The sequence below is a fragment of the Leopardus geoffroyi genome, chromosome B3 (genome assembly GCF_018350155.1).
Source record: "Leopardus geoffroyi isolate Oge1 chromosome B3, O.geoffroyi_Oge1_pat1.0, whole genome shotgun sequence".
Classification (NCBI taxonomy): Eukaryota; Metazoa; Chordata; class Mammalia; order Carnivora; family Felidae; genus Leopardus; species Leopardus geoffroyi.
Genome location: NC_059337.1, coordinates 29,870,799 through 29,885,224, shown reverse-complemented (window position 1 = coordinate 29,885,224; position 14,426 = coordinate 29,870,799). Strand labels below are relative to the sequence as shown.

The 14,426-nt window shown below is 36.7% G+C and overlaps 1 protein-coding gene and 1 pseudogene across 6 annotated transcripts in view; both read left to right on the top strand.

The window, feature by feature from the left end:
• The window catches only part of SCAPER (S-phase cyclin A associated protein in the ER), a 522,269-nt gene that overhangs the window by 37,830 nt on the left and 470,013 nt on the right, over positions 1-14,426 (top strand). For 4 of the 6 annotated variants that reach the window (XM_045448990.1, XM_045448985.1, XM_045448987.1 and 1 more), the window contains 2 exons: positions 1,690-1,760; positions 14,155-14,352. Coding sequence is in view for 4 of the 6 variants with exons in the window: in XM_045448985.1 (XP_045304941.1) it covers positions 1,690-1,760; positions 14,155-14,352 (269 nt within the window). In the remaining 2 variants the exon portion in view is untranslated. The remainder of the gene's footprint in view (positions 1-1,689; positions 1,761-14,154; positions 14,353-14,426) is intronic. The other 2 variants (XM_045448989.1, XM_045448988.1) reach the window with 1 other exon arrangement.
• On the top strand, positions 4,001-11,580 carry LOC123582272 (annotated as a pseudogene).

The window sequence follows — 14,426 nt, the reverse complement described above, 5'->3', positions numbered from 1 at the left end:
GTTTCTTCTAGTCAAAAAACATAAAACTAAAGAAAATACAACAGTGAATCACATCTCTGTATATAACCTGATTTTGCATGTAAGTGCATAAGAAATTGGCCAGTACAATTTTAAAGCTTCATTCATGCTTATTTCAAAATAACAGAACTATGAGCACAGAGAATCAGAACTTTCTGAATTTCTAAATAATGATGACAAAAGAAGAATGTTAACTTCATAATTTTTGAGGATTTTATATTGTCAGAACTTTGCCAGTAATAGGAAAATTTTTATTTTCTTTTTAAAAAATAGCATCTTGTTCTTATTTATGGCTATAATATATACTCACATATTTCTAAGGATAATAATTCAGTTTTTAATAGTTTTCTTCTCTTTTTTTTTTTTTTTTTTCAACGTTTATTTATTTTTTTTGGGACAGAGAGAGACAGAGCATGAACGGGGGAGGGGCAGAGAGAGAGGGAGACACAGAATCGGAAACAGGCTCCAGGCTCTGAGCCATCAGCCCAGAGCCCGACGCGGGGCTCGAACTCACGGACCGCGAGATCGTGACCTGGCTGAAGTCGGACGCTTAACCGACTGCGCCACCCAGGCGCCCCAATAGTTTTCTTCTCTTATTTGTTTTCTCTGGCACTTGTTCTAAGCTGGTTATTCTACTGGATATTCTAAAACATCTGCTGGTACCTTGTTCTCTATAATCAAAGGATGAATAATATAAGGACTGTGTAGGTGAGTGTAGTTCTATGCCTTTATCCCTGGTAGAACATTTGAGGGAGGCCCACTTATGTGTGATTAAATTGTTAACAGGTATTATGGCTCACTTCACTTATACTTCTTTTCAGGGGTCCTGGTCCAAAATTATTTTGCAGAAAGGAAAATCATTCTATTATACATTATAGATAGAATCTTATTCCTGTTTTGTCTTGCTCTCAAGAATAGAGTGATTATAAAACAGTAGTTAGGGGTGCCTGGGTGGCTCAGTCGGTTAAGCATCTGACTTCGGTTCAGGTCATTATCTTGTTTGTGAGTTCGAGCCCTGTACTGGGCTGTGTGCTGACATCTCAGAGCCTGGAGCCTGCTTCAGATTCTGTGTCTCCTCCTCTCTCTGCGCCTCCCATGCTCGTGTTCTGTCTGTCTCTCTCTCTCAGTAAAAAATAAACGTTAAAAAAATTTAAAAGTGTCTTTCTAAAGACACTAACTACTGGTGAGAAACAGGTGAGAATGATCTAAATGACGTCAAGAATACAAGGAACTGAAAACTTCTCTTCCCAATAAAAGTGTGTATTTCATAAATCAGATAAATTAGTCAAAATACTGAGTTTTTAAATGGTAAAAAATATTCTTGATTTGATTGTTAAAATAAATTTTGAATTCAAAGAAGTATTTTTCAGACCTGTTTATAAGTTGAGGAATATCACTAACTTGATCTTGTTTTTAAATTACTGGAATATCTGACTTATTTAAGAAGTTGATTTATTCCTGTTCTGAGAAAGCCATTCAATAAAATCAGTTTCTGGTACCATGGAAGTTTTTTTTTTTTTTTTTTTTTTATATTGACCATGTACGGATTGTACTGTTCTGTGGTCTCTAGAAGGAGATTATATGTTAGAGTGTCCAAATGATTTGTGTAGTTCAATTTTGTATTATCCATTTGTTGACTTTTATATTTGTCTATTTATTCTTGCCTTGAAGGAAAATCTAAATGTCAAACTGGTGGAAAATCAAAGAGGACAATTCAAGGCACACATAAAAATACCAAACAGGTACAGCATATACAACTTTCTACTTACAGAGTTTTAATTTCATCGAGACAATAAATATTGCGTATTTTGTCTTTATGTAAAAATCATTGTAACATTCTTTAGTTAACAAATGTGTGTATAGTACTGTATACCCAGCTCGTACTAAATACTTTACAAATATAAATTTATTGCTGCTTGTCACAGTCCTTCAATGTTGGCATTATTATCTTCATTTAAAAAATGAGGAAACTGAGGTAGGAAGAAGTTCTATAACTTGCTAGTGAGTGACAAAGCCAAGATTTGAACCCATGCCATTAATTTCTAGTTTATGCTCTTAATGCTTCTGCTACACATCCCATATTTGTGAATTCTTTATGATTTTCTTTCTTGGTATGACAGTGTCTTTAGGTTGTAGAATAGTAAGAGTATTGTCTCTAAAATTTTCACATTGCTTTACTAAAATTTGGAGAATGCAAGCCAACTTTATTTAAAAAATTTTTTTAGCATATGAATAGTTCGCTTTTTAATTCATAGTTATTTTCTCTTAAAGCATAGTTATATATGCTTTTCATATGTATTATTTTGGTTTTGATATTAAATATACCAATATGATTCTGTAAGCCAAAAGCTTCATTCACATAAGGAAAGCAGGAACTTCTAATCAAAATGTCATTGTGAGTTCCTAAGAAAATCCCTGACTCCTCACATACAGTGGTATCAATGATAAAAAAATTAGTTTTAATTAAAAAGATAAAGGATTTTCAAAAATAAGATAACCATCTCTGTGGATCAGAAGTAAAACAAACACATTGACAGGTAGGTGGAGTTGGGGATGTGAACCTAATCAACAAATCTTAGGGGTAAAGGAGGCTGAAATGTCCTGATTATGATGGGAAAACAGATGGAGGATATGGTATAAAATTTTAGGCTTGTGTGGGGTTCTACATTAGAAGCAAAAAAAGCTACAATCTTCCTGGGGTTGTGCCCTGTGAATTGATGTCTGAAGCAGTACAAGGGAGTAGCCTGTGGTTTATGACAGGATCTGTATTCTTGAAGGGTGAGAGTTTTAAGTCCCCAGTAAAAGACCTCTGGAAGTGAGATCACTTCCAGAGTGGGCTAGATGATGGTCATCATAACACTAGTGCACATGGAGTGAGGGTGAGCAAAGTGAAGAACAAAAATATGAGAAATTCAGACTCAAAATGAACTTGTGATGTAAAATGTCAAAGCACATGAGGAGAATGATGTTATAAGATATAGATAACACGTTCTGTGAATGAGGTAATGAAAAGGCATTTTCCTAGAGAAGACTTGCAAATAGCTTAAATTTCTCAAAGGAAAGAATAACTACAAACAAAAAGGAAAATTCTTAAAGAATACAGATGGATATTAATTTTGAACATTTATGGATGAAAGTGAACCAATTAGAAATCTCATAAATGAAATGTCAATGAAATTAAAAAAAACCCATAGTTAATGGAGTAAATGTTTTATTGGACAAAGGGAATTTGTGAATTGGAAGACACTACTGTGGAGAATTTAAAACATGTCTCAGAGACCTAACGAGATGGAAAATAAGAAAGATAGATTCCAGGACTGTTGAAAGTAGAGAATAAATAGTGGGCATTGAATATTTGAAAAGATAATGTTGAAAAACTTTCTCATTTTGAGTTCCCAAGAGCTTCAGAGCATAACTGTAGAGCTGAGCAGGGTAAGTAAAAAGAGATATATTCCTAGCTACATTCTAGGGAGTCTGAAGAATGTTAAGGTTAAGGAAAAAAATCTTTGAAAATACCAGGAAGTCGGGGCTCCTGGGTGGCTCAGTCGGTTAAGCATCCGACTTCGCCTCAGGTCGTGATCTCGTGGTCTGTGTGTTCGAGCCCCGTGTCGGGCTCTGTGCTGACAGCTCAGAACCTGGAGCCTGTTTCAGATTCTGTGTCTCCCTCTCTCTCTGACCCTCCCCCATTCATGCTCTGTCTCTCTCTGTCTCAAAAATAAATAAACGTTAAAAAAATTTTTTTTTAAATAAAAATAAAAATACCAGGAAGTAAACAAAACTACAGAGGAATGACAAATTAATAGCCTTATTATGAACAAAAGGACAATGAAGCATTATATTCGAAGTTTTAAGACAAAATTACTTTTAACCCAGAATTCTATGCTCAGCCAAGTGCAAGAGTAAAATAAAGCCATTTTTAGATATTTTAGACAAAGACTAAGTGTTTGCCACCCACTGACCCTTAATGAAGGAACTATCAAAGATGAACTTCAAGAAGAAAAGGTAACGTGGAGGAAGGAGCGTGATAAAAAGGTATGTGTAAAATATGTTCGTAAATCTTACTAACAGTTGATGGTTTGAAAACACACACAATTAGATTCAGAAAAGTGAACTATAGTTTTAGACAATATTAACATGAAAGCTAGATTGTAGGGAGTTAGAATGGAGTTAGAGTGATAAAATCCTTGTCTTATTTAGGAGGAAGTTTTTGTTAGGAAAATATGAAGTAAATGTGTATGATAAAAAGGCCATCTACTAAAAGCAGCCATGATTTCCAAATAGAGGAAAAGAGGAAGTAAATAATTCAAAGCTTTTCAACCCTGTAAAAGGCAAGAGAAAGAAAAGAAAAATTATGGTAAATAAAAAACAGAAAAGATGGTGGTGGATATTAAGCATAAATATATTAGCAAACATAATATGTGTAAACTGATTAAATTCACTACTTACAAGTACTGTGTGTTAACTGGTTGTGTCACTGGAGCTGCACAGGTTAAGTTCACCACTTAAAAGGCAGTTGATTGAACTAAATCTCTCATTTCAAATTGAGCTATATGTTGCTTACAAGGGACACATTTAAAACTTCAAGGAAAGACAAAAAACAAAGGGATAGAAAAAAATCCAGGTAGATACTTGGTATTCTAGATATACTCTAAAGTTAGTATAGCAATACTCAGATCAGATGGAATTCAACATGAAGTGCATTGACAACATAAAGATGGTAGTTGCATAATGGTAAAAAGAATAATCATCTATGGAGTATAAAAATAGTAAATTTTTATGTACCTTATAGCATAAGCTTGAAATAAGTAAAGCCCAAACTAACAGAATTATAATAGGAAATGTACATTCATAATCATACTAAGAAATATTAATATCTCCTACTCAGAAACTGATAGATCAAGCAGAAAAAAAATAGTAAGGTTATAGAATTAGGAGTACAATTATGTTACATCTCACATAAATAAATAAATATATGTGTGTGTATTGGCACTCAAGTAATAGTGTACACAGAACATATATGCAAAAATTGACCACGTACTAGGTCGTAAGGGTAGTCTCAATAAATAGAAGTCAGAGAAGTCAGAACATGTTCTTTGACTGTAAGTGCAATTAAATTAGAAAAAAAATGGAAGGATATTTTAATATCATATACAAAAAATAGATTATTGATGGACTAAAGCCTAAATGTGAGAACAAAAATTTAAAACTATCTAGAAAGATATTTTTTATTACCTTGAAATAGGAGAGACTTTCCTAGATAAGACAAAAAACACAATTCATGCATAAGTTACGTAAAATTAAATTTATATGCTAAAAAACTCAGTTAAACAAAACTAAAGGTAAGACTGGGAGAAGATACTGTATATCAAAATTTATAAAGAACTAAGATTAATCAGAAAAAAACTGTAAAAAATTGTGGGAAACCTGAATAGCTTGTAAACCTGTGAAAAGATGCTTCGTTTTAGTAGTAATCAGGGAAATGCATCTTGTGAAACCTTGCCACTTTGCCCTCTAGAACTAGGTTCATCATCAGCATATCTTCTGTATTCCACTCTTCTCTTGAACATTCCTTTTACCTTCTTGTTTTAAAACTAAATCCCAACTGACTTGTGAGGATCCTGCTTCCACGGTCTTTAAGTAATAGCTGCAGCACTTCGATCGCTGGTTGTAGAATTTGGTTAGGTTTTCTGCCTTTCCTTACTGCCATTTCAGACAATTCTCCCTTCTGTCTCCTAAAACTCCCTGGATCTGAAGTGTGTGCTATCAGACTATACCACCTGCGTTTCCTTCTTGTAGTTGCTGACAAACTTCTAGGTCACTTTTTATTCCTTGAAGATATAATTTCCAGGCTCACTGCAGGCTCTCTACCATCACTGCCATCCTCTCAATTCTTTCAGCAGTCTTATCTTCTACTCATTTCCATGGTCACACTCTTGCCTTGTCCTTACTGATAACTACTCTTCCTCCAGTATCTCAGTCTCCATCCCTCTTCTACCTGTCATCTTTCTTTCCACCTTACTTCCTCTGATCTCCTGACTCTAATTGTTCTTCAACCCCATATAATCTGTAATTTATTGATCCTGCCACCCTTTGGCTATCTTTCATTTTCCATATGTCTACACTTCCCTGAAAATCCACCTGAGATTCTATGGTTTGTCTGTCATAATCATTTTCCTGCATACTCTCTTGACTGTCTTCTACCCTGCCCCTTGGCAGTATATGCTTGGCAGGACTGTCCTGTTTATTTTTTTATTTTTTTTTTTAATTTTTTTTTTTCAACGTTTATTTATTTTTGGGACAGAGAGAGACAGAGCATGAACGGGGGAGGGGCAGAGAGAGAGGGAGACACAGAATCGGAAACAGGCTCCAGGCTCTGAGCCATCAGCCCAGAGCCCGACGCGGGGCTCGAACTCACGGGCCGCGAGATCGTGACCTGGCTGAAGTCGGACGCTTAACCGACTGCGCCACCCAGGCGCCCCAGGACTGTCCTGTTTAAATCTACCTTTCTGCCTGTTGTGCTGTGTATACCTATGCATTTTGAACATGGCTAGAGAAAAGTATCAATTATGTTGACTAGGCTATTTTTACATTTATGACCACTAACTTCACACGGATAGTACTGTCCCAAAGTCCTATTGCATGCCCCTAGCTTTTTATGTCAATACAGATCCCAGAGTTATTAAAAGGGTAATAAAGGAATACTACAAATAACTCTATATGACACAAATTTGGTAACCTAGATGAAATGGACTAAGTCCTTTAAAGGCGCACTATCAAGACTCTGTGAAGAGGGGCACCTGGGTGGCTCAGTCAGTTAAGCCTCTGACTTTGGCTAAGGTCATGATTTCATGGTTTGTGAGGTCGAGCCCCGCATCAGGGGCTGACAGCTCTGAGAGTGGAGCCTGCTTAGGATTCTGTGTCTCCCTATCTCTCTGCCCCTCCCCCCTTTGTGCTCTGTCTCTGTCTCTCAAAAATAAACAAACATTTGAAAAAAAAAAAAAACCTCTCTGAAGAAGAAATAGATAATCTTTATAGGCCTAAAGCTATAAAGAAATTGAATCAGTAATTAAAAATCTTCCAAAACAGAAAGTGCCAGGCCCCTGTGGATTCATTGTTGAATTCTAAGTATTTAAGGAAGAAATCAAACCAATTCTCTACAGTCTCTTTCAGACGGTAGAGGCAGAGGGAATAGTTCCCAACTCATTTAATCAGGCCCTAACACCAAAATCAGACAAAAACATTATAAGAAAAGATAACTGTAGACCAATAACTCTCATGAACATAGATGAAAAACAATCCTCCATAAAATATTAGCAAATTGTATCCCACAATATTTGAAAAGAATGATACACTATGACCAAATGGGATTTATCCCAAGGACAAAGCTAGTTCAACACTCAAAAGTAAATAAATGTAATGCATTACATCAGCAGGCTAAAAAGAAAAATCACATTATCATATCAATAGGTGCAGAAAAAACATGTGACAAAACTCAACACTGATTTATGACAAAAACCTTCAGTAAGCTAGGAATAGAGGGGAGTTTCCTAAACTTGATAAAATAAAATCTACAAAAAAACCTACAACTAATGTGATACTTAATGGGGAGAAAGTAGAAGCTTTCCCACTAAGATCAGTTATAAGGCAAGGATGCCCCTTTCACTACTGGTTTTCAACATTATAATGGAAGTTCTCCTAATGCAGTATGACAAGAAAAGGAAATAAAAGGCATACAGCTTGGGAAGGAAGAAATAAAACTGTCTTTGTCCACAGATGATAAGATTATGTAAGAAATCTGAAAGTATCAAGAAAAAACTCCTGGAACTAATAACCCATTAGAGCAGGTTGCAGGGTAGAAGATTAATACACAGAAGTCAATGGCTTTCCTGTATACCAGTGATAAACAAGTGGAATTTAAAATTAAAAACACAATACCATTTATATTAACACTCCCTTGAATTAAATACATAAGTATAAATCTAAGAATGTATGTATGGATCTATATGAAAAAAACTATAAAACTCTGATGAAAGAAATCAAAGAACTAAATAAATGGAAAGGCATTCCATGTTCATGAATAGAAAGACTGAATATTGTCAAGATGTCATTTCTTCCCAGTTTTATGTGTAGATTCAGTATAATCCTGACAACTTATTTTATAGATACTGACAAACTGGTTCTAAACTGTATGTGGAGTCAACGAAATATTGAAGAAGAACAAAGTTGGAGGACTGACACTACCCAACTTTCAGACTTTATATAAAATTACAGTAATCAAGGCATGTGTTGTTGGCAAAACAATAGGTAAATGGATCATGGAAGAGAATAGAGAGCCCAGAAATAGACCCACATAAATAGCTAGCTACTCTTTAACACAGGAGCAAAGGCAATACAATGGAGCAAATATGGTTTTTTCAACAAATCATGCTAGACCAACTGGATGGACATCCATATACAAAAAATGAATCTAGATCATGCTAGACCAACTGGATGGACATCCATATGCAAAAAATGAATCTAGGCACAAAAATGGACTGATTTATACCCTTCACAAAATTAAACCAAAAAATGGATCATAGACCTAAATGTAAAGTGCAAAAACTATAACATTCCTGATAACATAGAAGACCCAAATGACCTTGGGTATGGTGATGAGATTTAGATATAATATCAAATTTGTGATCCATGAAGGAAATCTTGATAAGCTAGATTTAATTAAAATTAAAACTTTGCTCTACAAAAGACAATGTCAAGAGAATGAGAAGACAGGCCACAGACTGGGAGAAAATATTTGCAAAAGACACCCTTGTTAAAGGATTGTTATCCAAAATATATGAAGAACTCTTTTTTTTTTTTTTTTTTTTTTTTTTTTTTTTTTTTAAATTTTTTTTTTTTTTTCAACGTTTATTTATTTTTGGGACAGAGAGAGACAAAGCATGAACGGGGGAGGGGCAGAGAGAGAGGGAGACACAGAATCGGAAACAGGCTCCAGGCTCTGAGCCATCAGCCCATAGCCTGACGCGGGGCTCGAACTCACGGACCGCGAGATCGTGACCTGGCTGAAGTCGGACGCTTAACCGACTGCGCCACCCAGGCGCCCCTGAAGAACTCTTTAAACTCAAATAGTAAGATACAGTGTTATATTAGTTTTAGGTGTACAGTATATGATTAAACAACACTGTATATTAACTGCTCTAGAATTAAAATAATAAAAAACCTCAACGATAAAAAAACAAGCAAACTGATTAACAAACAGGCCAGAGGATATACAGAAGGCAAATCAGCCTATGAAAAGATACTCCACATCATATGGCATCAGGGAAATGTAAGTTAAAGCAACAATGAGATGTTACTACACACCCATTAGAATGGCCAAAATTGGGAATACTGATAACACCAGATGCTGGTAAAGATGTGGAATCACAGGAACTCTCATTCATTGCTCATGAGAATGCACACTGGTATAGTCACTTAGGAAGACAGTCTGGCAGTTTATAAATTGCTAGTTTATAAAGTCTTATAAAACTAAACCTACTCTTACCATATAATCGAATAGTCATGGTCCTTGGTATTTACACAGAGGAGTTGAAAACTTAATGTCCACGCAAAAATTTGCACATGGATGTTTATAGCAACTTTATTCATAATTGTCAAAACTTGGAAAAAACCAAGATGTCTTTCAGTAGGTGAATGGATAAATAAGCTGTGGTACATCCAGGCAATGGAATGTTATTCAGTAAAAAGAAAAGAGCTGTCAAGCTATAAAAAGACATGGAGGGGGGGTGCCTGAGTGGCCTACTCAGTTAAGCGCCCGACTTAAGCTCAGGTCGTGATCTCACGGTTTGTGGGTTTGAGCCCTGTGTCAGCTCTGTGCTGACGGCTCAGACCCTGGAGCCTGCTTCAGATTATGTCTCCCTCTCTCTCTGCCCCTCCCCCGCTCACACTCTGTCTCTTAAAATGGATGTTAAAAAAAGAAAAAAGTCACGGAGGAACTTTATTATTATTTAAAAAAATTTTTTTAATTGTTTATTTTTGCGAGAGATACAGAGCATGAGCAGGGGAGGGGCAGAGAGAGAGGGTGACACAGAATTTGAAGCAGTCTCTAGACACTGAGCCGTCAGCACAGAGCCTGACTTGGGGTCTTGAACTCATGAGCTGAGCCATGAGATCATGACCTCAGCTAAAGTTGGAGGCTTAACCGACTGAGCCACCCAGGCACTCTGACATGGAAGAACTTTAAATGCTTACTACCAAGTGAAAGAATCCAACCTCAAAAGGGTACATACCATATGTTTATATGGCATTCTAGAAAAGGCAAAACTGTGGAGACAAGATCAGTGGGGTGGACGCTGCCCAGTAAACATCATTAAAGTCTTCCCCCTCACCACCATCGTGTCTAAGTCAGAGTCTCCCAAAGAGCCTGAACAGCTGTGGAAGCTTTTCACTGGAGGTTTGAGCTTTGAAACAACTGATGAGAATCTGAGGAGCCATTTTGAGCAATGGGGAACGCTTATGGACTGTGTGGTAATGGGAGGCCCAAACACCAAACACTCCAGAGGCTTTGGGTTTATCATGTATGCCACTGTGGAAGAGGTGGATGCAGCCATGAATGCAGAGCCACATAGGGTGGATGGAAGAGTTGTAGAACCAAAGACGGCTGTCTCAAGAGAAGATTCTCAAAGACCTGGTGCCCACTTAACTGTGAAGAAGATTTTTGTCGGTGGCATTAGAGAAGACACTGAAGGTCATCATCTAAGAGATTATTTTGAACAGTATGGGAAAATTGAAGTGATTGAAATCATGACTGACTGAGGCAGTGGTAAAAAAAGGGGCTTTGCTTTTGTAACATTTGATGACCATGACTCTGTAGATAAGATTGTCGTTCAAAAATACCGTACTGTGAATGGCCACAAATGTGAAGTAAGGAAAGCTGTATCTAAGCAAGAGATGGCTGGTGCTTCATCCAGCCAAAGAGGTTGAAGTGGTTCTTGAAACCTTGGTGGTGGTCATGGAGGTGGTTTTGGTGGGAATGACAACAGTGGTCATGGAGCAAACATGAGTGGGCGAGGTGGCTTTGGTGGCAGTTGAGGAGGTGGTAGATATGGTGGCAGTGGAAATGGCTATATTGGATTTGTTAATTTGGTAATGATGGAAGCAACTTTGGAGGTGGTGGAAGCTATAACGATTTTGGGAATTACAAAAATCAGTCACTGAACCCTTCTGAGAGAGATGAGTCAGAAATCTCAATTTCTCCCCTCCTCTTTCACTCTCCTTACCTTCATTCTTCCTCTTTCCCTCAAGAGTCATTGATTAAAACAGTATAATGTCACGGAATTCAGTTGTGTCAAACCTTTCTCACCAATTTAGATTGCTTTGTCTTCTTGAGGATCTTGAAAGCAGCTTACTACAGTGAGCTGTAGTAAGGGGATAATTCTCTGATTTTGAATCTTGGTTTTATCACTTAGTGTGAGAGCTTGTGTTCATTTCCTAATTTAGTTAAACCTGAGTTTTCTCTTCTGTAAAATGGAGATAATAAAGTTACCTATTATATAAAATTGCTTAAAAGATTAAATGAAGTGTAACTGTGTGGAAAGCACTTAGCACAGTGCCTGGCACATAGCAAGTATACCATGAATGTTAGATGCTGTTGCAGTTATTTATTATCATTGCTATTATTTTTATCAGTGGTAAGTAAGAGCCATGTACTTTGGAACTCTATAGTGACTTAATCTCTACAATTTGATTTATCTGTTCCACTCTTTTTCACAAATTTGACAATTTTGCCATTAGTTTATTCCCATTTTTTTCTATGAGCACATTTCTTCTCTTATTCATCTTTCCCACTATAATCATACCTAACATTATTTGGGCACTAATTGTATGCTAGGTGCTATGTGAAATGCTTTATGAACATTGGAGTAGAAGTTGGAAGACTAGGTTCTAGTCCTGGTTCCATCACTCACCCTTTGACCTGCTAAAAAATTCAATCTTTCTGAGCCTCAGTTTTGTTATCTATATAGGAATAATAAATATTTGTCCTGTCTTTACAGTTTGTTGGAATGATTAAATGATAAGTCTTCAAAATCCTTTGATAAAATATAAATAAGCATGCAAGTATAAAGTATTACCATTGTTGCAAAGTTAAACATCAAATTTGCATAGCATATTGCCCTGTAGATGGAATTTTCTAACTGTAGTTTTTTGCCTTACTAGCAACTTTCCTAGCAAAAGCTTCACATAGAGCAATCACAGAGAATAGAAACATCTTAACCTGCAAGCAGTAGTGGCTATTCTACATTGTAAGAAGGGATGGCAAAATGTTTGAATCATATACATATGGTTGCGTGACAAGGTAAATGCATAAACGGGTGAAAATGAGTGAAAGTACTTTTGAGAATTCATAAGATTAGAATCTAAAGTCACAGGAAGCTACTAGCTCTTTGTTGATCAGTGTAGAACAACTTCATGAAGGAGGCACAATTTGGGAAACTTCACAAATTAACTTTAACTTTGGATGGTGTATGGGAAGAGAAGTGAAATGGTCTGGGCTGTATAGTAAAGGGCTGGCAGCACAGGGCCTGCATTACATTACACGCAGTGTAAATGGTAAGCAGTGTTTTTGTGGAACTCTAATGGGAAGATGGTCTCCTGTGGCTATATGATCTTTGACAAATGAGCCTCTGAACCTCAGTTTTCTGAACTAAAAAGTGGAGCTAATAATACATAGTTTATGAATTGTTTGAAGGAGGTTAGAAGATTATGTAAAGTTGCTTTATGATGTTTTGTTGTCCCTGTTATCAGGAGAGTGGACAGAATTGAGCTTTACTTTGGGATAGATGCTAGTTGAATGGGATTTTGAATTTGGTTTAATCCTGGGGCGCCTGGGTGGCGCAGTCGGTTAAGCGTCCGACTTCAGCCAGGTCACGATCTCGCGGTCCGTGAGTTCGAGCCCCGCGTCGGGCTCTGGGCTGATGGCTCAGAGCCTGGAGCCTGTTTCCGATTCTGTGTCTCCCTCTCTCTCTGCCCCTCCCCCATTCGTGCTCTGTCTCTCTCTGTCCCAAAAATAAATAAATGTTGAAAAAAAAAATTAAAAAAAAAAATGAATTTGGTTTAATCCAAGGAAGGGATATTTGCCATAATAATAAAATTATTTACTACTAGGGCCAGAAAGAACTGGGAAAGCAAGTGAGGCAAAGATTTTGTGGATTGTTGATAATCACTTCAAATTTTATTGCTTGAGTGTTGAGAATTTGGACCTGGGCTAGGGCTATCACATAAAACGTTTGCTAGTTTTTGTTTGTGAAATCTGGTTGGGGGACTGTGGAGGGAGGGTAAGCAGCTCCATCTCAACCTCCCAAACGCGTATATGTCTGTGTATGTATGTATACTTTATTTGCTTCCTTTTTGGTGTTAAAGATTCTGTGTAAACCAAAGATTGGCTATAAAAGATTTACGAAGTTTAGGAATTGCTGTTATATTGAAGACCAGAGCCTAAAACAAAACAGGAGGGTATTAGCCTGTTTCGGCTACTGTCCACTCTAGAGCTCTTCTATGAAAAAGAAAAACAAGCAATCAGGAATGATACACACACATACAAAACAACCCAAAGAAACCTGGGATTGTTTGTTGCTCTAACTGTAGTAGAGGGTTAATATTCATTTATTTTTCAGTTTAAGTAGCCACAGAAAGATAAGCAACTCTTTTGTACTTCTAGTAAGAAGCTTCAGGTTTGTATTTTGAATTTCGGTCTTTATGTAAACTACATGCTTTTTGGTGGAATGACTCTGTGGTAGAGTCTGTAAAACTATAGAATGTAATCTCTATTTTCAAAGCTTGCCAGTGCAGCTGAGCAAAGAATGGGTCCTTTAGTGCTCCTTTTTGACTAAGGGTCTGTTAACTGTTGAAGCCATGCTAATCTTCAGTAAGACATGTCTGAAATAAAAACATGTCCTTAAAAACCTGCTGGTTTTAAGATGAGAAGCTTCGTTTTGATGAATTCAGTGTGGTGTAAGATAAAAAGAAGAATGTCACGTTTTTAAGTATTTATGTTGAAAAATGTGTTTTATACAAAAGTCCAATCCCTGAAGTCTTTTACAAAATATTTTTATACGTTTATGTTTTGTTTTATCTTACCAGAATGTTGGAGTAGACTGTAAGATAACATCATCTACAACTGGAGATAAACACTTTGATAAAAGTCCCACTAAAGCACGGCATCCTCGGAAAATTGATCTAAGAGCTAGATACTGGGCATTTCTTTTTGACAATCTTCGCCGGGCAGTAGATGAAATTTATGAAACTTGTGAATCAGATCAGAGTGTGGTAGAATGTAAGGTAAGGTTTGCCTGGAGACTCTGAAAGTCGAATTCTCTAATTTTTGTTACACCTGACATGATCATTTTCCTCAG